We start from the raw sequence: 22,222 nt of genomic DNA, 5'->3' as shown, positions 1-22,222 counted from the left end.
TTTTCAGGACTCAAATGCTTTTATAACTGCTTATTTCTGTAACATTTTCCTAAGAGGATTATGATCTATGGCATTGTCTTCATTTTTTTGCTCCTTTAAGAAGTCAAATAAAGGATTTAAGTATTGGGCTTTTTTCCAGCAGTATCTTGCAGATACCCGTTATTTTTAGCAGTCAACCATGCAGAAAACAACACCTCAGACATCAATAAATTCAAACGGATCTAAGTTACTATACAGAAAACAACACCTCAGACATCAATAAATTCAAGCAGCTCTAACATACTATATAAAGCAACAAATCTGATGTATTTTCCTAACTCTTTTAGAAACCAATTCCTTGGTAACCAATCTATGTACCTGAAAGCACAGATCAAGTGAAAGAGAAAGTATCAAAATGTTTTTCCTCCCACTATTTGAGTTAGCTGGTAATTTAAAAAATCTGGGTCTCCTATCATAACAAAGGGTACTTAACTACCACTGGGAGAGTACATTTTATTTTTACTGTAAGCTATAATACAGAGAATGCATAAAGCCACTAATTGTGTGCCTTGATACTGCTTAAGCAGCTTTTAAATGGGGGAATGTTCTGTAGAAAAAGGAACCTATTACTGAATAACAGACTTCATGTTCCTTGCACTCTGTTATTTTGCTTTGCAGGGTAACAGTATGTACACACAACTAGGTGTTAACAGAGCTGAATGACACCTTCCCTGCATCTACTTGGAAGAGAAAAGAAAAACAAACGTCATGGGCAATGTTGTACATTCAGCAAACTATGCCCTAGAGTACAGATATGAACAAGTTTTTCTCCCATATGGTCTTAGTCCCTTCACGCTTCTCCCTGGGTGATTATATGCCTGTGCTGAGTGGAATTCTAGCATTTAAAAATGCTTTGCTGGGGCGGAGCCAAGATGGCGGCATGAGTAGGATAGTGGGAATCTCCTCCCAAAAACATATATATTTTTGAAAATACAACAAACACAACTATCCCTAAAAGAGAGACCAGAAAACACAGGACAACAGCCAGACCACATCCACACCTGCGAGAGCCCAGCGCCTGGTGAAAGGGGTAAGATACAAGCCACAGCCCGGCAGGACCCGAGGCCCCTCACCCCAGTTTCCGGCGGGAGGAGAGGAGTCAGAGCAGAGAGGGAGAGGGAGCCCAGGGCTGCTAAACACCCAGCCCCAGCCATCCGGGCCAGAGCGCAGACACACAGTGCATGCGTGGGGTGCTGGAAACTAGTGAAGCAGGACAGCAAGACCTGTGAGCAGGTCCTACAGCCGGCGCCCCTGTGACAAAGAAAAGCAAGCGCTTTTTGAAAGTCTTAAAGGGACAGGGACCCCACTGCTGGACAGAAGCATCCCGGGTCACAGTCCAGCAGCTGGAAATTCCAGGGAACCCTGGGCGCACTAACCCCCTGGGCAACAGCTCTGAGACCCCTCACGGAGGTAAACAGCCAAACAGCCCCCCGTCCATTACCCCTCCGGGGCCCCGCCACAGCAGAGCAGCAGCCTGAGGCTGGCCACGCCCTCAGCAAGGGAGCTTCCTCCATACCGCCAGGCAAGATGCAGAGACCCAGTCTACAAGCAATTACCCAACACAAGCCACTAGGGGTCGCAGTTGTCCCAGTAAAGAAAGGCCAGGAGCCAAGTGGAAAGAGGCTTGACTCTCTCAGCTGATAGACGCATCAATAGCACTCCACTGCACCTATCAACATGAAAAGGCAAAAAAATTTGATCCAGACAAGACTAACCCAGACAGCTTCGACATATTCTACATCTTCCCCTGAGAAGGAACCTGGGGAGATAGATTTAACCAATCTTCTTGAAAAAGAATTCAAAACAAAAGTCATAACCATGCTGATGGACTTGCAGAGAAATATGCAAGAACTAAGGAGGGAGAATACAGAAATAAAACAATCTCTGGAAGGACTTCAAAACAGAATGGACGAGATGCAAGAGACCATTAATGGACTAGAAAACAGAGAACAGGAACGCAGAGAAGCTGATGCAGAGAGAGATAAAAGGATCTCCAGGAATGAAAGAATTTTAAGAGAACTGTGTGACCAATTGAAACGGAACAATATCCGCATTATACGAGTACCAGAAGAAAAGAGAGAAAAAGGGATAGAAAGTGTCTTTGAAGAAATAATTGCTGAAAACTTCCCCAAACTAGGGGAGGAAATGGCCTCTCAGACCACAGAGGTACACAGAACTCCCATGACAAGGGATCCAAGGAGGGCAACACCAAGACACATAATAATTAAAATGGCAAAGATCAAAGACAAGGACAGAGTATTAAAGGCAGCCAGAGACCAAAAAAAAGGTCACCTACAAAGGAAAACCCATCAGGCTATCATCAGACTTCTCAACAGAAACCTTACAGGCCAGAAGAGAATGGCATGATATACTTAATGCAATGAAACAGAAGGGCCTCTAACCAAGACTACTGTATCCAGCACGATTATCACTTAAATATGAAGGAGGGATTAAACAATTCCCAGACGAGCAAAAGTTGAGGGAATTTGCCTCCCACAAACCACCTCTACAGGGCATCTTACAGGGATTGCTCTAGATGAGAGCACTCCTAAAAAGAGCACAGAACAAAACACCAAACATATGAAGAGGGGAGGAGGAGGAATAAGAAGGGAGAGAAATAAAGAATTGTCAGACCATGTTTATAATAGCTCAGTAAGCGAGTTAAGTTGGACAGTAGGATAGTAAAGAAGCTAACCTCAAAACTTTGGTAACCACAAACTTAAAGCCTGCAATGGCAATAAGTACATACCTTTCAATAATCACCCTAAATGTAAATGAACTGAATGCACCAATCAAAAGACACAGAGTAATAGAATGGATAAAAAAGCAAGACCCATCCATATGCTGCTTACAAGAGACTCACCTCAAACCCAAAGACATGCACAGACTTAAAGTCAAGCGATGGAAAAAGATATTTCATGCAAACAACAGAGAGAAAAAAGCAGGTGTTGCAATACTAGTATCAGACAAAATACACTTCAAAATAAAGAAAGTAACAAAAGATAAAGAAGGACATTACATAATGATAAAGGGCTCAGTCCAACAAGAGGATATAACCATTATAAATATATATGCACCAAATACAGGAGCACCAACATATGTGAAATAAATACTAACAGAATTAAAGGAGGAAATAGAATGCAATGCATTCATTTTGGGAGACTTCAACACACCACTCACTCCAAAGGACAGATCCACCAGAAAGAAAATAAGTAAGGACACAGAGGCACTGAACAACACACTAGAACAGATGGACCTAGTAGACATCTACAGAACTCTACATCCAAAAGCAACAGGATACACATTCTTCTCAAGTGCACATGGAACATTCTCCAGAATAGACCACATACTAGGCCACAAAAAGAGCCTCAGTAAATTCCAAAAGATTGAAATCCTACCAACCAACTTTTCAGACCACAAAGGCATAAAACTAGAAATAAATGGTACAAAGAAAGCAAAAAGTCTCACAAACACATGGAGGCTTAACAACACGCTTCTAAATAATCAATGGATCAATGACCAAATTAAAATGGAGATCCAGCAATATATGGAAACAAACGACAACAACAACACAAAGCCCCAACTACTGTGGGATACAGCAAAAGCAGTCTTAAGAGGAAAGTATATAGCAATCCAGGCATACTTAAAGAAGGAAGAACAATCCCAAATGAATGGTCTAATGTCACAATTATCGAAATTGGAAAAAGAAGAACAAATGAGGCCTAAGGTCAGCAGAAGGAGTGACATAATAAAGATCAGAGAAGAAATAAATAAAATTGAGAAGAATAAAGCAATAGCAAAAATCAATGAAACCAAGAGCTGGTTCTTCGAGAAAATAAACAAAATAGATAAGCCTCTAGCCAGACTTATTAAGAGGAAAAGAGAGTCAACACACATCAACAGAATCAGAAATGAGAAAGGAAAAATCATGACGGACCCCACAGAAATACAAAGAATTATTAGAGAATACTATGAAAACCTATATGCTAACAAGCTAGAAAACCTAGGAGAAATGGACAACTTCCTAGAAAAATACAACCTTCCAAGACTGACCCAGTAAGAAACAGAAAATCTAAACAGACCAATTACCAGCAACAAAATTGAAGCAGTAATCAAAAAACTACCAAAGAACAAAACCCCCGGGCCAGATGGATTTACCTCAGAATTTTATCAGACATACACAGAAGACATAATACCCATTCTCCTTAAAGTTTTCCAAAAAATAGAAGAGGAGGGAATACTCCCAAACTCATTCTATGAAACCAACATCACCCTAATACCAAAACCAGGCAAAGACCCCACCAAAAAAGAAAACTACAGACCAATATCCCTGATGAACATAGATGCAAAAATACTCAACAAAATACTAGCAAACCAAATTCAAAAATACATCAAAAGGATCATAGACCATGACCAAGTGGGATTCATCCCAGGGATTCAAGGATGGTACAACATTCGAGAATCCAACAACATCATCCACCACATCAACAAAAAGAAAGACAAAAACCACATGATCATCTCCATAGATGCTGAAAAAGCATTCGACAAAATTCAACATCCATTCATGATAAAAACTCTCAACAAAATGGGTATAGAGGGCAAGTATACCCTCTACAATATATATATTTATACATAATAGAGGCCATATATAATAAACCCACAGCCAACATCATACTGAACAGCGAGAAGCTGAAAGCTTTTCCTCTGCGATCGGGAACTAGACAGGGATGCCCACTCTCCCCACTGTTATTTAACATAGTACTGCAGGTCCTAGCCATGGCAATCAGACAAAACAAAGAAATACAAGGGATCCAGATTGGTAAAGAAGAAGTTAAACTGTCACTATTTGCAGATGACATGATACTGTACATAAAAAACCCTAAAGACTCCACTCCAAAACTACTAGAGCTAGTATCGGAATTCAGCAAAGTTGCAGGATACAAAATTAACACACAGAAATCTGTGGCTTTCCTATACATTAACAATAAACTAATAGAAAGAGAAATCAGGAAAACAATTCCATTCACAATAGCATCAAAAAGAATAAAGTACCTAGGAATAAACCTAACCAAGGAAGCGAAAGACCTATACCCTGAAAACTATAAGACACTCTTAAGAGAAATTAAAGAGGACACTAACAAATGGAAACTCATCCCATGCTCCTGGCTAGGAAGAATTAATATCGTCAAAATGGCCATCCTGCCCAAAGCAATCTACAGATTCGATGCAATCCCTATCAAACTACCAAGAGCATTCTTCAGTGAACTGGAACAAATAGTTAAAAATTCATATGGAAAAACCAAAGACCCCGAATAGCTAAAGCAATCCTGAGAAGGAAGAATAAAGTAGGGGGGATCTCACTCCCCAACTTCAAGCTCTACTCCAAAGCCACAGTAATCAAGATAATTTGGTACTGGCACAAGAACAGAGCCACAGACCAATGGAACAGAATAGAGACTCCAAACATTAACCCAAACATGTATGGTCAACTAATATTCGATAAAGGGGCCATGGATATAAATGGGGAAATGACAGTCTCTTGAACAGACGGTGCTGGCAAAACTGGACAGCTATGTGTAAGAGAATGAAACTGGATCACTGTCTAACCCCATACACAAAAGTAAATTCGAAATGGATCAAAGACTTGAATGTAAGTCATGAAACCATAAAACTCTTAGAAAAAAACACAGGCAAAAATCACTTAGACATAAACATGAGTGACCTCTTCTTGAACATATCTCCCCGGGCAAGGGAAACAAAAGCAAAAATGAACAAATGGGACTATACCAAGCTGAAAAGCTTCTGTACAGCAAAGGACACCATTAATAGAACAAAAAGGTATCCTACAGTATGGGAGAATATATTCATAAATGACAGATCTGATAAAGGGTTGACATCCAAAATATATAAACAGCTCACACACCTCAACAAACAAAAAGCAAATAATCCAATTAAAAAATGGGCAGAGGAGCTGAATAGACAGTTCTCTAAAGAAGAAATTCAGATGGCCAACAGACACATGAAAAGATGCTCCACATCACTTGTCATCAGAGAAATGCAAATTAAAACCACAATGAGATATCATCTCACACCAGTAAGGATGGCTACCATCCAAAAGACAAACAACAACAAATGTTGGCGAGGTTGTGGAGAAAGGGGAACCCTCCTACACTGCTGGTGGGAATGTAAATTAGTTCAACCATTGTGGAAAGCAGTATGGAGATTCCTCAAAATGCTCAAAATAGAAACACCATTTGACCTAGGAATTCCACTTCTAGGAATTTACCCCAAGAGTGCAGCAGCCCAGTTTGAAAAAGACAGATGCACCCCTATGTTTATCGCTGCACTATTTACAATAGCCAAGATATGGAAGCAACCTAAATGTCCATCAGTAGATGAATGGATAAAGAAGATGTGGTACATATACACAATGGAATATTACTCAGCCATAAGAAAAAAACAGATCCTACCATTTGCAACAACATGGATGGAGCTAGAGGGTATTATGCTCAGTGAAATAAGCCAGGCAGAGAAAGACAAGTACCAAATGATTTCACTCATATGTGGAGTATAAGAACAAAAGAAAACTGAAGGAACAAAACAGCAGCAGAAGCTCAGAACCCAAGAATGGACTAACACTTACCAAAGGGAAAGGGACTGGGGAGAAGGGGTGGGAAGGGAGGGATAAGGGCGGAAAAAAAGAAAGGGGGCATTACGATTAACATGTATAGTGTGGGGGTGGGCACAGGGAGGGCTGTGCAACACAAAGACAAGTAGTGATTTTACAGCATCATACTATGTTGATGGTCAGTGACTGTGAATGGGTATGTCGGGGGGGACTTGAAGGGGGGAGCCTAGTAAACATAATGTCCTTCATGTAACTGTAGATTAATGATACCAAAATAAAACTAATAAAAAAAAATAAAATAAAAATGCTTTGGTTTGTTCATATAACATGGCAGACTATTTCATCTGATGCTCAACTGAGGAAATGGAATTCTGGTTCCAACACTGGAAATAAAACTGCCTCTGCTGGACTTAATGAAAGAAGATCTGATACACCTTTGTAAGGGATTTTCAAGAATAATTTTGACTATCCCAGATCTTTGCCTTATGTGCTGACTTCAGAACCTAATCTCCACTTAAGAAAGATTCTGTTATTTGTATCTGTGTTATCCGTTGCATCAGAAAACACCACAAATGATTAACTTTTCTCATGTAACTGTTCTCTTAAGTTCTTTGTCTTACGGAGATACGTATCTACAAATGCCTTTACCTATCTAGGGCAACAATCCCTAATGGACTTTACTAACACTTTTTTATAAACTCAAACCTGTAGAAGGTTTTGATGTCTGAGAAATTTCCCACTCATTACAGCAGCTTCACTCTATGCACATGCAAACACAAAGCCACTGAAATAGCAGTCCTGTTTCCCAATCATTACATGTTTCCCCCAGCATCTTTCTGTACACTAGTCATAGGGGGCCACTGTTTTATTTCACAATTGTGAAATAGGATCATTAGGATGATTCTTTTCAACAAAGATGTACTTTGCCCAGGAATATCCATTATTTCCCAAAGGGATACATTTTTTTCCTGTTTTTGAAACATTAAGAACTCTTGGTCTTTGCTGATCTTTGACAGTTACAGGCTCACAGTATTGCTCGGCTATAAGAAAAACAGTAAATACAGCCGGCCTCCTCCCTCTTTCTCAAACGTGACACACACGCTCCAACCTCAGGACCTTTCCACTTGATGTGGCTCTGCTTGGTATTCTCTTCCTCCACATTCTTGCATGGCAAGTTCTGTCTCTTCCTTTAGGTCTCTGCTCAAAAGTGCACCTTCTCAGTGAGGCCCTTCCTTAAAATTTTGACCCCATTTCCCACGCACACTGAGATTCATATTCCCTTCCTTGCCTTGTTTTTCCTTAGCGGTTATTACTAACACAAATTACATTTTACCTGGTTACCTTGGTAGCAGTAGGCTCCATGAAGGCAGGGGTTTTAGTCTGTTTTGTTCACTCTTGTATTCTTAGCACCTAGAGAAATACTTAGCACACAGTAGGAACTCAAAAAACATGTGTTGAATGACAAAGTACATTAAAGAATGGAGGCCAAGAATCTGTTGGTCTTCTAAATAAGAGCAACTGCTTGTTGTCTTGCTGGATGTGGGCCAGGTTTACTAATTTTTCAAAAGAAGACAAAAGTCTGGATTTTTAGTGTAAAATTTCTTAATTTGTTAATGTTGGCTTAACTTAAAAAAAAACCACATTTGTCATTTGTTCAAAAATCATTCATGTATTGTTTGCTTATACGACAAGGTCTCTGTCATTACTGAGGTAGTTATTTTTGTTAGAAGAGAAGCCAATGGTTATGTAAAACTTAAATATATACATAGGAAAAGAAGATAGGGTCTGGTAGAACTGAGGCACAGCAGGGACACAGAATAGCATCATGTTTAATTTTTCCTGCGTATGATGAAAAATGCCAAAACAAAACAGTATAGTAAGAACAGGGGGGACTCCATCTTAAGGCTAAGATTCCATTTTAAAAACCAGGGAGTTAGGAGGTAAGATTCCTCACATATTTTATAGTAATTAGCCAACAACCGACAACTATATTAAGTAGTTAATGATACATTCCCACTGCTTGAGGGTAACCACTCTTATGGAGAAGAACAGGATCACTAAATTCCACGTGTTAAGTTTGTCTTACAGAATATCTAGGGGACTGATCAGGTCAATGTCTCTACCACTGGGACAGACATCAGAAGGCCACATATCAGCCTACGTTCCCTTGGCCCTTTACCCCATTCTTGAAATCCTTAAAAGTCCCGAATCCTAAGCCTTTAAGTGCACTTCTCTTTTTAGGCTGCCCACTCCCCTTTCTTTAAATGGGTACTTTGCCTTAAATAAAGCATTCTTGCTGTTCAACTTAGTGCGTTTTGTCTCACGCTCTACCAAGCCTGTCTGGAGGTTAATAAGAGACCCCTTTTCCAGTGGTGTCTTTGTTACCTCGCTACTTCACTCACTTTTCTGGACTTAAGCACAAGTCTTCTCTCTCTGTGTTCTACTTCAGTTAGGCAGGGAAGGGCTACTGAGATCTCTGATTGGGGCTTGCAAGTTCCCATCATCCCAGTGACCCAGACGGGGCTGCAGCTGTTACGGCTGTGCTCTTTAGTAGTCTGCCCCCCCAAATCTCTTTTCTTTGCTTTGGGAAGCTCTCACTCCGTCCAGTGCTCCACAGCTCCCCCAAATCCTGGGGCAGAAGGGGCTTAGTTCCCATGCCATGCAGATTCTGGTGGATGGACACTAGATGCCAGGTGACCCTGGCTTCAGGAGTTGGCAAGGGATCTGCCTTGTGCCAAGCAGGAGTTTCCTGTACTTCCTGTCCTCCCTCTGCTCTTCCCCGCTCTCTACTGCCCGCATGGCTGCTGCCATTCACTACCGCTCTCAATTTAATGAATCCTTACCTGCACTCGTCTGACCTGACCAACGAATTCTTTCTTGATCAGAGTCAAGAACTCTCCCTGGGGCTAAGGTCTCACCAAGTATGCAAGGAGATCTCCCTAGACTGGACTGCCCAATAACAGAACTACATTTGCTATGATGCTTAGTTTTTGCATTTATTTCTCTTCTAATTTCCATAGCATTAACACTGTGTCTAGAATTTTATGTGTGGGATAAGAGTGACCTCAAGACTTAAAGAAAGTGTGTAAAAATGATTATAAATATTTGTAACTTGTTCATTTCCATCAATTCAGTGATCATTAAAAACTGGAAAAACTGACTTATACTTAGTTTCAGGATTAAGAGCTATCAGCATTTTCTCATTTATCATCTTGCTAGAACTAAGCATTTTTCCTATCAGAAATTCTGAGTGACAGTGTTCCCAAAGCTGATTTATCATTGTACAGCTACCTAACAATGTACCACACCACAGCTTTCTCCCAGCTCTTGTGCATCATGAGCACCAGCCCTCTCATCTGTCTCAACCCGAGGCTTTCCGTATTCCTCCCCTAGCAGTTCAGATCAGAAGCACTGGATGAAGGGGTTAGATTTACTGCCAGTTCCTAACATGCTACGAGCCAATGCCCAGCTCTTCTGATCACTTATGGCAGTCTGTTTTGCAGTTTTCTTCTCTTTGCCTTTTATTATTTTTTCTAAGATTTTCCCCCTCCTCTTGCTCTTTAGGTCTGTCAAAAGAAACAGAAAGAAGAGGTGGGGGCAAAGGTGAACAGCAGGTCTCCATCAAACTCATGAACTAATTTTGTGCCTTCTGCTCATGAATCACCGTGATAAGCATACTAACTGGTGAAAAGAAGTCCTTATTCTATGACCACAGATATTTCACTTCCTTTTCTCAGCTATAGTTCTTCATTTGTAAAATAAGCATGCTAAATCATGTTATCCTTCTCATAGTAATATATTACAATTCTAAGTTCAAGACTTACTTCCCACTCTCAATGGATTTAAAATCTAGTTGGGTACAAAGGCACAGAGACATGAAACTTTAACAAGTCAGGATAATAAAACTTCTGCTGCCACCTGCAAGGGGTCAAATCTGTATGTTCTAAATAGCATGAAGTTTAATTCTTTAAGAACTGGAACCATGCCAAAGAGCTTTAAGGATGATTTGAATAAAAATATATACATTGATTTCCTTAGTCACTCATTAAATATACTGTAACTTCTTGAAAAGACAGGATCAACATGAACAGCAAATCATTTCTGGTAATACAGATGATGTGGCTGAAGAGAGCACAGGACTGAAATGGTCTTATTCTTAGCTATGGTGTTGGGACTTGTTTTAAAAAAGTCTTTTGAAAATTGTGTGTATATGCATGTCTATGTAGATGCCTTTGATATACACAATACATAACTGTATAATGACATAACTGCATCTACTTGGTGGGGAGAAAGGGATTGTTTCCCTTTCTTTAAGTGGAACAGCAGCATGTAGTACTGTGTAAAACCTGGCTACCTGACTGCAAAGGCTGAAGCTGCCTCAGACCAAGCGGTCTGTGAGCCTCCTATAATCATCTTCATATTTACTTTGCTACAGTATTTGAAAACCCCATTTCTGATTTCTCAAACACTAATAAAGAACCTTAGGCACCTTCTTGTCAGCTTATACTATCTGCAATGAAGTATCGCAGAAAGTGTGTGGACTTTGATGTCAGGCCTGGGGATTAATGCCGGATCTTCCATTTGCTAAATGTGACACTTTAGAAAGGGAAGTTACTTGAATCATTTTGTGACCCTTCTCATCTATACAAAAGGATAAAAACTACTGTCTATGCAGTAGTTGTGACTCACAATGAGACAACGCATAAAAGTTATCCACTAATTGGGAAAAACTGTTAATATTCTCCTATCCCCATAAAATATTTGCTGATAGAAGGGAAGAGCATTTTTCACTATCTAAAAAAATCGTTTCAGTATTTCAAGCCCTAGTGTTTTTTATTATCAGATAATGATAATAATTGTGCAAATACGAAATGAGACCACTACCTTTTTCAAAGCTCCCCTTCATATCTGACTTGAAATGAAACTTCAGGTATAAGTTATAAAAATTATATCTTTGCAAATATAGTAAATTTGAAAGCTTTAAGGCACTTATGACAGCACAATTTCTCCTGAATTAGAGTTTCAAAAAGTTTTAAGTTAAAAATCACAGAAAGCTTGATTACTAAAACACCACTATGGGGCAAAAAACAGGATAAAAATATATCCAGTGACTGCTCCTGCTATTTCATCTAAAATCTATCATTACCTAACATGGTAATTTACCTATCTTCAATTAAACCTATGCACAAAAATAAAATTTTAATGAAGAATTGAAATGATTTACCCAGTCAGAAAAAAATTACTGCTAATCTATTTAATAAACAAGTAAGTAAAATCGTACCATTCAACAGCCAAGAAACCTTTAAAGATTATTTGGTTAAACTTCTGTAACAGGCTGTGACAGCTACTGAGTCATCAGAAATTTGAATTAATGGAAGCTTGTGCAAGCTTATTTTGCTTAAACTAGAAGAACTTGATGTTAATCCTCAGCGTACCCTTTTTGGCTACTGTAAACAGCTGCACTGTACGACTGTTCACGGGACAGACTATTCAAATTAGAAAATGTACAGTATCTCTAATCTTTCATCAGCAGTATATGGCCTTCTAATGTACCAGCTTAGTGTGATTATCCTAGTGAATCTTATGCAAATGAACATGGTTTAGTCAGCTAAATTTTTAAATTTAAAAGTACACTCTCAAAAAAACCCATTTGTAAGTATGTGAAATACAAAGTTGGCATATAGTTTTAAAGTCTGAAACTAAGGGTCCATAATCTTAAGGGAGCTGAAGGTTCTCTTTAACATCTTGAGTCCATTCAGTGGCTAACTGAGATCATTTTACGTTGGAGTTCAATAATTTAGTTTTTCACTTAGTAAGGTAAGGGACATGGAAAAAAGATAGCAGAGTAGGAAGGCAAAACAGAAACCTGCTCCCCCACACACACCAAGGAAGCAATCACAGTAAATACAACTAAACCTGAAAATGACCTGGATATTGCAGAGCAGACCATCTACACCTGGGGAAGAAGAGAAGCCCACACAGAGAAGGGTAACGTGGCAGAGCCACAACAGAGGGAATCAAATTCCCCCCTATCCCAGCCCACAGGCGGGAGGAATTAGGAACAAAGTGGGGAGGGGACAGAAACTCAGGAACTCTGCAACCTGGCTTTGGAGATATTTTGGGGAACACGAGTCCACGCTGCATTGGGCTCCAGTGATTAGTGGAATTGGACATCAGGGACAGTTGGAACACTCTGGGAGGCTAACTCCAGCCACTTATGGAGGACAGTCATGCTCTGCTGGTCCTGCTGAGACCCAGCACAGAGGCAGCACTATGAGAGAACTGCCAGCAGTGGGTGGAGTGCCAGAGGGGCCAGGGTTGGACAGAGCGCTCTCTGCAGAAGAGAGGGCAGGTGTATGATACCCCCCAGCTCTCCATTGGCTCAACAGGTTTGGGCACTCTTGGGAGCCCCAGACACTCCATCCACCTTGCTGGTGACTCAGCCCCAAGGCGTTTCCCTGCACACTGGGGGCACCAGCCCAATCAGCCAGGCAGCATCAGACTTTGCTGCCTGGTGGATGAAGGAAGACTCTCCCAGCCTTCTCAGCCCAATTAGAGAGGCACCTGCAGGAGCCAGCTCCAAAAGCTCCTTCTTCCCTAGGGCGGCCAAGCCCAGTGCTGCAAACCTGACCCTGCTAGAAGGTACCCACTGCAACACTGGTGCACTGCAACTCTCCATTTCCAAATCTTGTGTGCCCCTGCTCCCCCAACGCACTATTCTCTGCCACTGTGTGCCCACACACCCTGCCACTGCAACTTGCCGAGCAACTTCCCCGGCCACCCTGTTAACACAGGAGCCCCACCATCACTGCAGGGCAGGCAAAGGGCAGCCTCACCCACAATGACCCCAGCAGAAGCCACTGCTTAATCACAAAGGGCTGGTTGAGGCAAACTGCCCACCTTGGACAAAGACAAACCACTGCCAGGAGACAGACGGAAAGGCAGCCCTGCCCAATGCCCACCTACAGCAACTGGGAGTCCACCACAAAGGAGAACCAAGCACTAGAGAGGAAACAGTCTTGAGTTTCTGGGCAACAGAGGATGCCTTCTTCACAAAGCCATTATTATATAGACCAGGAAGCATAGCAGATCCATCTAATATAAAGGAAAAAAACAGAAACTCTGACAAAATGAGGAGGCAGAGGACTATGTTCCAAACAAAACTACAGGATAAGACACCAGAAAGAGGGCTAAATGAAACAGAGATCACCAATCCTCTTGATAAAGATTTCAAAATAAAAGCATAAATATGCTAATGGATCTGCAGGAAAGTATTGAAGACCCCATGAGGACTTCAATAAATAGAAGAGCTGAAAATGAGCCACTCAGAGCTGAAGAATACAGTAACTGAAATGAAATATGCAATGGAGGGAATGAATACAGATTGCTGCAAGAGGAGACAATCAGTGAGATGGAAATAAAGAACAGGAACACAATGATGCTGAGGAACAGAGAGAAAAAAAGGATCTCTAGGAATGAAAGAATGATAATAGAGCTGTGTGACAACTCCAAATGAAACAATATTTGCATAATAGGGGTACCAGAAGGAGAAGAGAGACAAAGGGATGGAAAGTCTCTCTGAGGAAATCATTGTTGAAAATTGTGAAGGAAATACACACTCAGGTCATAGAAGCACAGAGAGCCCCTAACAAAAGGAACCCCAGGAAGATAACATGAGACATAACATTAAAATGGCAAAGATTAAGGATAAGGAGAGAGTATTGAAAGCAGCCATAGAGAAAAAAGATTACTTGTAAGGGAAACCCCATCAGACTATCAGCAGAGTTCCCAGCAGAAACTTTACATGCCAGAAGGGAGTGGCATTAAGTATTTAATGTACTGAAATAGAAGGACCTCCGACCAAGAATCCTCTAGCCAGCAAGATTATCATTCAGATTTGAAGAAGAGATTAAACAATTCCCAGATAAACAAACCAAGGATTATAACCACTAAACCAGCATTACATGATACTCTAAAGGGACTTCTATAGATGGAAATATTCCTAAGGCTAAATAGTTTTCACCAGTGAAAATAAACCCACAGTAAAAGTAGGAGATCAATTATTTACCAAGGAAGTATGAAATTAAAACAAAACATAACAAAACCAAATTAGTAAAACCAACTATACACAAACTCAGTCAAGGGATACACAAGAGCAGATTATGACATCTAATACATACAGTGAGGAGGAGGAGGAAGAAGACAAATAGTACTTTTAGACTGTGTTTGAAATAGAGCAATCAGCAACTTAATATAGACTGTTATATAGTCAGCAAGCTATTCTTGAACCTTTGGTAACCACAAACCTAAAGCCTATAAGAGATATACAAAAAATTAGAAAACAGAAATCCAGCCATAATGCTAAAGAGAACCATCAAATAACAAGAGAAGAGCATGACAGAGGAACAAAGGAACAGAGAGAAGCTATAAGAACAACCAGAAAACAATGACTAAAATGGCAATAAGTAGATACCTTTCAGTAATTACCTTAAATGTAAATGGACTAAATACAACAATCAAAAGACACAGAGTGGCAGAATGGATAAAGAAACAAGACCTATCTATATGCTGCCTACAGGAGACTCATTTCAGACCCAAAGACATACACAGACTAAAAGTGAAGGGATGGAAAAAGGTAGTTCATGCAAATAAAAGGGAGAAAAAAGCAGGAGTAGCAGTATTTATATCATACAAAATAGACTTCAAAACAAGGAAAGTAACAAGAGGCAAAGAAGGATATTACATAATGATAAAGAGGTCAGTCCATCAAGAGTATATAACCATTACAAATATCTATGCACCCAACATAGGAGCACCTAAATATGTAAAACAAATACTAACAGAATTAAAGGAGGAAATAGACCGCAACTTATTCATATTAAGAGTCTTTAACACACCATTCACATCAACAGACAGATCAACCAGTCAGAAAATAAGGAAACAGAGGCACTCCACAACATATTAGATCAGAGGACTAAACAGATCTCTATAAAACATTCTACCCAAAAGCAGCAGGATACACGTTTTTCTCAAGTCTACAGGGAACGTTCTCTAGAATAGATCAACATACTAAGTCACAAAAAGAGCCTCAATCAATTCGAAAAGATTGAAATTGTATTAAGTAACTTCTCAAACCACAATGGTATGAAATGAGAAATAAATTACATAAGAAAATAAAAAAGCCTACAAACACATGGAGGCTAAACAACATGCTTAGGTCTAGCATTTAATCAATTGACCAAATTAAAACAGAAATCAAGCAATACATGGAGACAAATGAAATGGTCTCCAGAGACAAATGAAAACAAAAATTCAAATCCAAAATTTGTGGGATGCTGCACAGGCCTTTCTATGAGGGAAGTACATAGCAAAACAGCCCTATTTCAAGAAACAAGAACAATCCCAAATACACAGCCTATACTCACAATTAAAGAAACTAGAAAAAGAAGAACCAATGAAACCCAAAGTTAGTAGAAGGAGGGACACAATAAACATCAGAGCAGAAATAAATAATATAGAAAATAATAAAATAGAAAAAAAAATCAGTGAAACCAGAGCTGGTTCTTTGAGGAAAAAATGAACAAATAGATAAACGCTTAACCAGACTTTTCAAGCAAAAAAGAGAGGGTACACAAATACACAAGATCAGAAATGAAGAAGAGAGAGTCACAATGGCAACCACAGAAACAGAAAGAACTATTAGAGAATACTATAAAAAAATTATATGCTAATAAACTGGACAACGTAGAAGAAACAGACAAATTCCTAGAAAGATGCAGCAACCTTCCAAGGCTGAGCCAGGAAGAAACAAAATCTGAACAGACCAATCACCAGCAATGAAATTGGTCATCAAAAAACTTCCAAGAAACAAAATTCCAGAACCAGATGGTTTCACAGCTGAATTTTACCAAACATTTAAAAAAGAGCTAATACCCGTACTTCTTAAAGTATTCCAGAAGTAGAAGAGGGAATACTTCCAAACTCATTCTGAGGCCAGCATCACTCTAATACCAAAATGAGACAAAGACAGTACAAAAAAGAAAATTATAGACTAATATCCCTGATGAACACAGATGCAAAATTCCTCAACAAAATATTAGCAAACTGAATTAAAAAATACATCCAAAGGATCATCCATCACCACCAAGTGGAACTGATTCCAGGGATGCAAGGATGGTACAATATTTTTAAATCAATCAATATTATAAACACCTATGTACCTCTAAGTTTATCACTTAACTATTTACAATAGCCAAGATAGGCAAACAACCAAAGTGCCCACAATAGATGAATGGATAAAAAGATGTGGTACACAATGGAATATTATTCAGTAATTAAAAAAAAAAAAAAAAAGAAATCCTGACATTTGCAAAAACATGAATGGACCTAGAGGGTATTATGCTAACTGAAATAAGCCAAATAGAGAAAGACAGATATCATAGGATTTCACTTATTTGTGGAATATAAAAATAAAGCAAAATAGAAGGAACAAAACAGCAGAGGACTCACAAACACTGAGAAGTCACTGATGGTTACACAGGGGAGGGGCTGGGGTGAGTGTGTGGGAAGAGGGAGAGGATAAAGGGAAACAAAAATTCTCAATCATAATATAAATTGGTCATAGGGATAGCAGTACAGCATGAAGAATATAGTCAATGATTCTGTAACACCATTCTATGTTGACAAATAGTAAACACACTAGAGGGGGAGAGGATTTAATAATATGTAACTATTAAACCACTGTGTGGTATACTTGAAATCAATATAAGATTGAATATCAATGATACTTCAATTAAAAAGAAACAAAGATAAGAAAGGAAGGTAAGGGTAACAAACAATGTTTTCTTCAAGGCAGTCAGGCTATTTCAGTAGTTCTCAAAGAATGGTCTCCAGACCAGCAGCATTAGCATTACTTGCTATAGAAATGCACTCTTGGGCCCCTACTCAGAGCTAAAAAAAAAAAAAACTTGGGAAAACACCCAGAAATCTGCTTTAACAAGCCCTCCAAGTGATTCTAATACATGCTCAAGTTGAGAACCACTCCTTTAGTTTATCAGTGTAAAGAGAAAAGTAGATTTTTAGGGAAGATACAGTATAGATGTAAAGAATATAGATTCTTTGGAGTGTGCTTTCAGGTCTATGTCTTAGAAATCTGAGTCTAAAAATGCATATAAAATTATAAACTAATAGTATACATGTTATATATAACTATACAATCTATAGGACTATGTAACATAGAGTATTATAAATTATAGAGAGAGAATATATTATAATACATAAAATATACAAAACTATGCCTTCATATTGCTATCTTACTTTTTTATCACAGTGAAACATAAACAGTAATAATATTTATGATTTGCATTTATAAAAGTTTTGTTAAAAATGTTTTTAAACTCTTACTTGCTGAAAAGGGTGAGTGTCGGCTACTGCACAGCACATCAGCCTAGACATTCCCTTCCTTAAATGACATCATCACTTCAATAGCTAACAATGTTATTTAAAACTGTTCCTGGCTTTTGAAAATACATTCTCGGCAGAAAATTCTAGCAGGACATGCATTTGGCAACTAGCTGACTCAGCAGAGAGCTAATCTGTTCAATCTTAAAAGAGTCAGCAAATATGCACACATCCTTTTCTACTGGTTCTTAAATTTCCACTCTACCAAAATAACCTGCTTTAGAATTTGAGGTTTCTATACTGCTCTGAAAAGGTTACAGAAATTATTTAAATGATTTAAAACCCAACCTAGAAGTGATTTTATATTATGTCCCAGTGTGGGTTCTGCATTAGAAATGATGTTTAATAAAAGCCATTCACCATTATAGTCGTATGTCAGTTATACGTCAATTAAAAAAACTTTAATATTTTTTGAGAATTTAGAAAAAGGAGATATATCAGCATTTAGAACTACACAGAACACACATCCTCTAGGAACTAATATTCTTCATTCAGAATTTGAAAATAGTATGTATCAGCAAAACACACACAATACTAGGGCTTAACTTCCATTTCAAATTAATTTTATTAGTTTTCTAACATTTTCCTAAGTAGTCATGACAAATAAGAAAATAAACAGTGGAATATTAACCATTTCTAATTATCCATCTGTAATAGACTTGTTAAATAAAATAAAGGTACATTTATTCAATAAAATACTTTAATACTGATAAGGACTGATTTCCAAGATTAAGTGCAACACAAAAGAAGATAAATGAATCTTCCGTGAGATAGGGGAGGAAACCTCCAAAATACATATAGTTGTGTAGGTGGCGAATATCTCTAGAATGACACATAAGAAACTAGTAACACTGGCTTTATCCGGGGAGGGGAAGTGTGTGTTTGGGAGCAGAGAGGTGGGAGAGAATCTTTTCACTGTATATTATCTTTGCCTTTTGAATTATGTACAATGTCCAAGAACTATTTATTCAAGAAAGAAAGAAACAAGCCCTCCTTCTTTTGATACTTCCTAAGTTGTACAGCTAACTCATAACTTTCCAAGCTCATTGCTTCTTTCCTGGCATTATATTATCAATATATAATGGTATTTTTTTTCAAATCAAATCAATACCCACTTAGCAGTAGGTTTCTAAGCTGCAGAGCCTCTAAGTCCTCTTATTTATGAAAGCTATTAAAAGAACATTAAAATGAGACCGCCTGCAGATTCCAAAACTGCAACGTGGAAAGAAAGTTGAGATCTAAAGTCTTCAATGTAGGCCACAGGAGAAGCCTAGTATTCTAGTTAATTATAAAAATAGTCTTATCTTTTAGAACTGAGGTTTTGTATCACCTTTGTCACATTCCTATATGATTATCAGGACCCACTACTTCATCATGCAAATGTATTAGAATGTACAAATGTTTTATAAAATGAACTCAGTAAATGTTATATGCATATTCTTTCCCAAGAAGAAAAAAAGGAATAAACCAGAAATAAACACATCTACATTCCTACCTTCAAAAATCTCTCATTGGTCAATAGGGCAACTTGCTTTTCTGAAGCTTGGTCTTCCACGTACCTAAGATTTTTGCCATCCCATACACAAGGAGAGAAAATAAACATTCTAAATATTTGAATACCACATGAAGAGAAAGAACTACATTCTTTAGAATTTGAGGTTTCTATACTGCTATATTCTTTCCTTTTTCTAAAAAATATATTCAAGATGACCATCAAGGTTTAATGGTAGTTTTTAACTCTTTAAATTAGCTGCACTTCATAGTCTAGGGGTCTGACATAAACAAAGGCCATAAACTCCAGAAATATGAAGTTATTTATTAAAACAACTCTAGAAAACCACCTGCAAATTATGTCCCCTTGTAAAAATATTTTCCTTCATGCCAAATTTTCAAATCCAACAAATTAGACAATTAAAAACAGAAGGGTTTTATTTTTGCTCTAAACAAAATAAAAAGGTTATTTTTCCTTTCCCCACTTAAAAAATAACTGGAACTGAGATCCCTTATTCTGCCCCAAACTCTATTATAAGATGTATTAAATATGTCCTTCTCTTTTTACCTCCTAAATGATGGAAGACGCCGGATGTTTTCACATTGATTATCTGATAAAAAATTTATCCTTCTTTTGGCTTCTGGGAGACTACAGCACAGAACACTGAGGGGTTGGGAATGGAAATGCTCTAATAGAGAAAGCTGAAAGAAATGCAAAGATTTAATGTATGTATTTTGGCAGTAAGTCCTTTGCCCTATATCTGCTTTAAGGATTTTTTTTAACAGCAAAAGTATGGCACTGATATATTTGATAATGTCACAATAACACTGCAAACAACATATAACTGGCTCTACACCTGTAATATTTTAAGGCTCCAATTTTGCAAACAAGGTCAGGAAATTGTAATGTCTGAAGTATAAATTAAAAGAAACTAATATAAATGGACAGATTAATTATCTGTAGAAGCAACTCAGTCACAACAACAGTAAATGTGATGAGAATGGGACTGGGGCATGATCAAAGAATCTAACAGATGCCCAAATACTCATAAGAAAATACCTATCTAAAAATCATTGTAGAAATTGGTCTGCTAAATAAGTAAAAATGCTACAATGGTAGAAACTTTGCCTAGGGATAAAAAAGAATAATGAAAAATGAGGGATGGCTAAAGAAAATGTATCTTTAAATTGGGTTTTATTTCATGGAGTAAAACACGGTATAGTATCTGGTAGATACAGTATTCTAGTAACTAGAATGCTGTGGTCCATAGTACAAGAGTAACTTTCCAGATTATACCATAAATGGTAAGATGTATCTCACAAGACTATCCAAACATTAAAAACTCTGACTCTACACAACCTTCTCACGATTAGTTTGGTTTTTCCAGATACCTTGATATCGAAGACAGTTCCCAAAATAGCAGATAAAACACACTCTAGTCACTGAAAAAAAAGCATTCCCCATCATAAATGAATAGATTAATATGCTAGTGTCTGTATCAGTCTTCAAGTATGTTGGCTTGATCCTTGCTAGGTAAACTGATAATGAATTCCTGAGCCTGCTGAGCTGAGGACCAGATACCCAAGCCTAAAGGAAATCCTCCCAAGTAGTTTTGGAGGAAGTACAAGGCTGTTAGGCAAAGGGCCAGTCTAACTTAGAAACATGCACAAAACAGAAACTGTCCATGCCAGGTGCTAAATTATTTTTATACATGTTAACATAATTTTGTTTCTTACATTTTCCAATACATTAATATCACAATACTAATTCCAATGGTAATACCACTCCTTAAAACAGGAGAAAAATAAAAGCCAACACAATAAGGATCTTGCTGGGGAGTAGGAATGGAATGGGAGGAAGTCACGTGATCTACGGTAGAGCTATAAATAGGATAAGAACCCAGACCACTTAATTATTTTGTCAAGTGTATTCTCAATATGGGTCGATTAACAAGTTGATGAACAAGTTCACCTAATAGGGAAGGACTTAAACATACACAGAATGAGTATATGCCCTAATGCACCTCCTACAGAAATCAGGATTGAAGCATATTTCCCACTGATGATCAGGGAAACTGGACAAACGGAGTCCAATGGCTCTGCCACGTACTAGCTAGGGCCTTGTGACCTTGGCCAAAGTCTTAACCTAAGCTTCTGCTTCTTCATGTGCAAAATGAAAATAGTACATATTAATCCAACAATGAAAAAACTTAGTAAAGGGCCTAGCACAAAGGAGGTGCTCAGTAAATTATCAGAGACATTTAAAATCATGTAATCTGATCCTCTTATTTTACAAATGAGAAAATTGAAACCCACAGAGATTAAGTAATTTGAATTTGGTTCATGTCTTATTCTTCACTTTCTCAGTATATCTGAGACTACAGCGCTGAGGCTACAGTTGATAACATTCCTAAAACTCTTGCTTCCCTTGGCATCCAGGATACTCCACTTCCTACGGGCTCTCTTACTGTTTTTAGTCTCCTCTGCTCACTCTGGTATGTCAGCTTGCCTTAGATTCTACCCTTAATCCTCTGCTCACTCCTTTGGGTGAAGCGTCAACCATATTACATGACTTCAACCGCCTCGTGTTAATGCTAAATCCTA

The 22,222-nt window shown here is 38.4% G+C and overlaps 1 protein-coding gene across 5 annotated transcripts in view; it reads right to left on the bottom strand.

Moving 5' to 3' along the window:
* The window catches only part of ORC3 (origin recognition complex subunit 3), a 66,362-nt gene that overhangs the window by 25,184 nt on the left and 18,956 nt on the right, over nucleotides 1-22,222 (bottom strand). For all 5 annotated transcript variants that reach the window (XM_036912181.2, XM_036912179.2, XM_036912180.2 and 2 more), the window contains 2 exons: nucleotides 20,187-20,320; nucleotides 19,623-19,686 (listed from right to left, as the gene is read on the bottom strand). In XM_036912181.2, coding sequence (XP_036768076.2) covers nucleotides 19,623-19,686; nucleotides 20,187-20,320 — 198 coding nt within the window. The remainder of the gene's footprint in view (nucleotides 1-19,622; nucleotides 19,687-20,186; nucleotides 20,321-22,222) is intronic.

This window comes from Manis pentadactyla, chromosome 12, assembly GCF_030020395.1.
Source record: "Manis pentadactyla isolate mManPen7 chromosome 12, mManPen7.hap1, whole genome shotgun sequence".
NCBI classification, from domain to species: domain Eukaryota; kingdom Metazoa; phylum Chordata; class Mammalia; order Pholidota; family Manidae; genus Manis; species Manis pentadactyla.
This window is presented reverse-complemented; position numbering and strand designations above follow the sequence as displayed.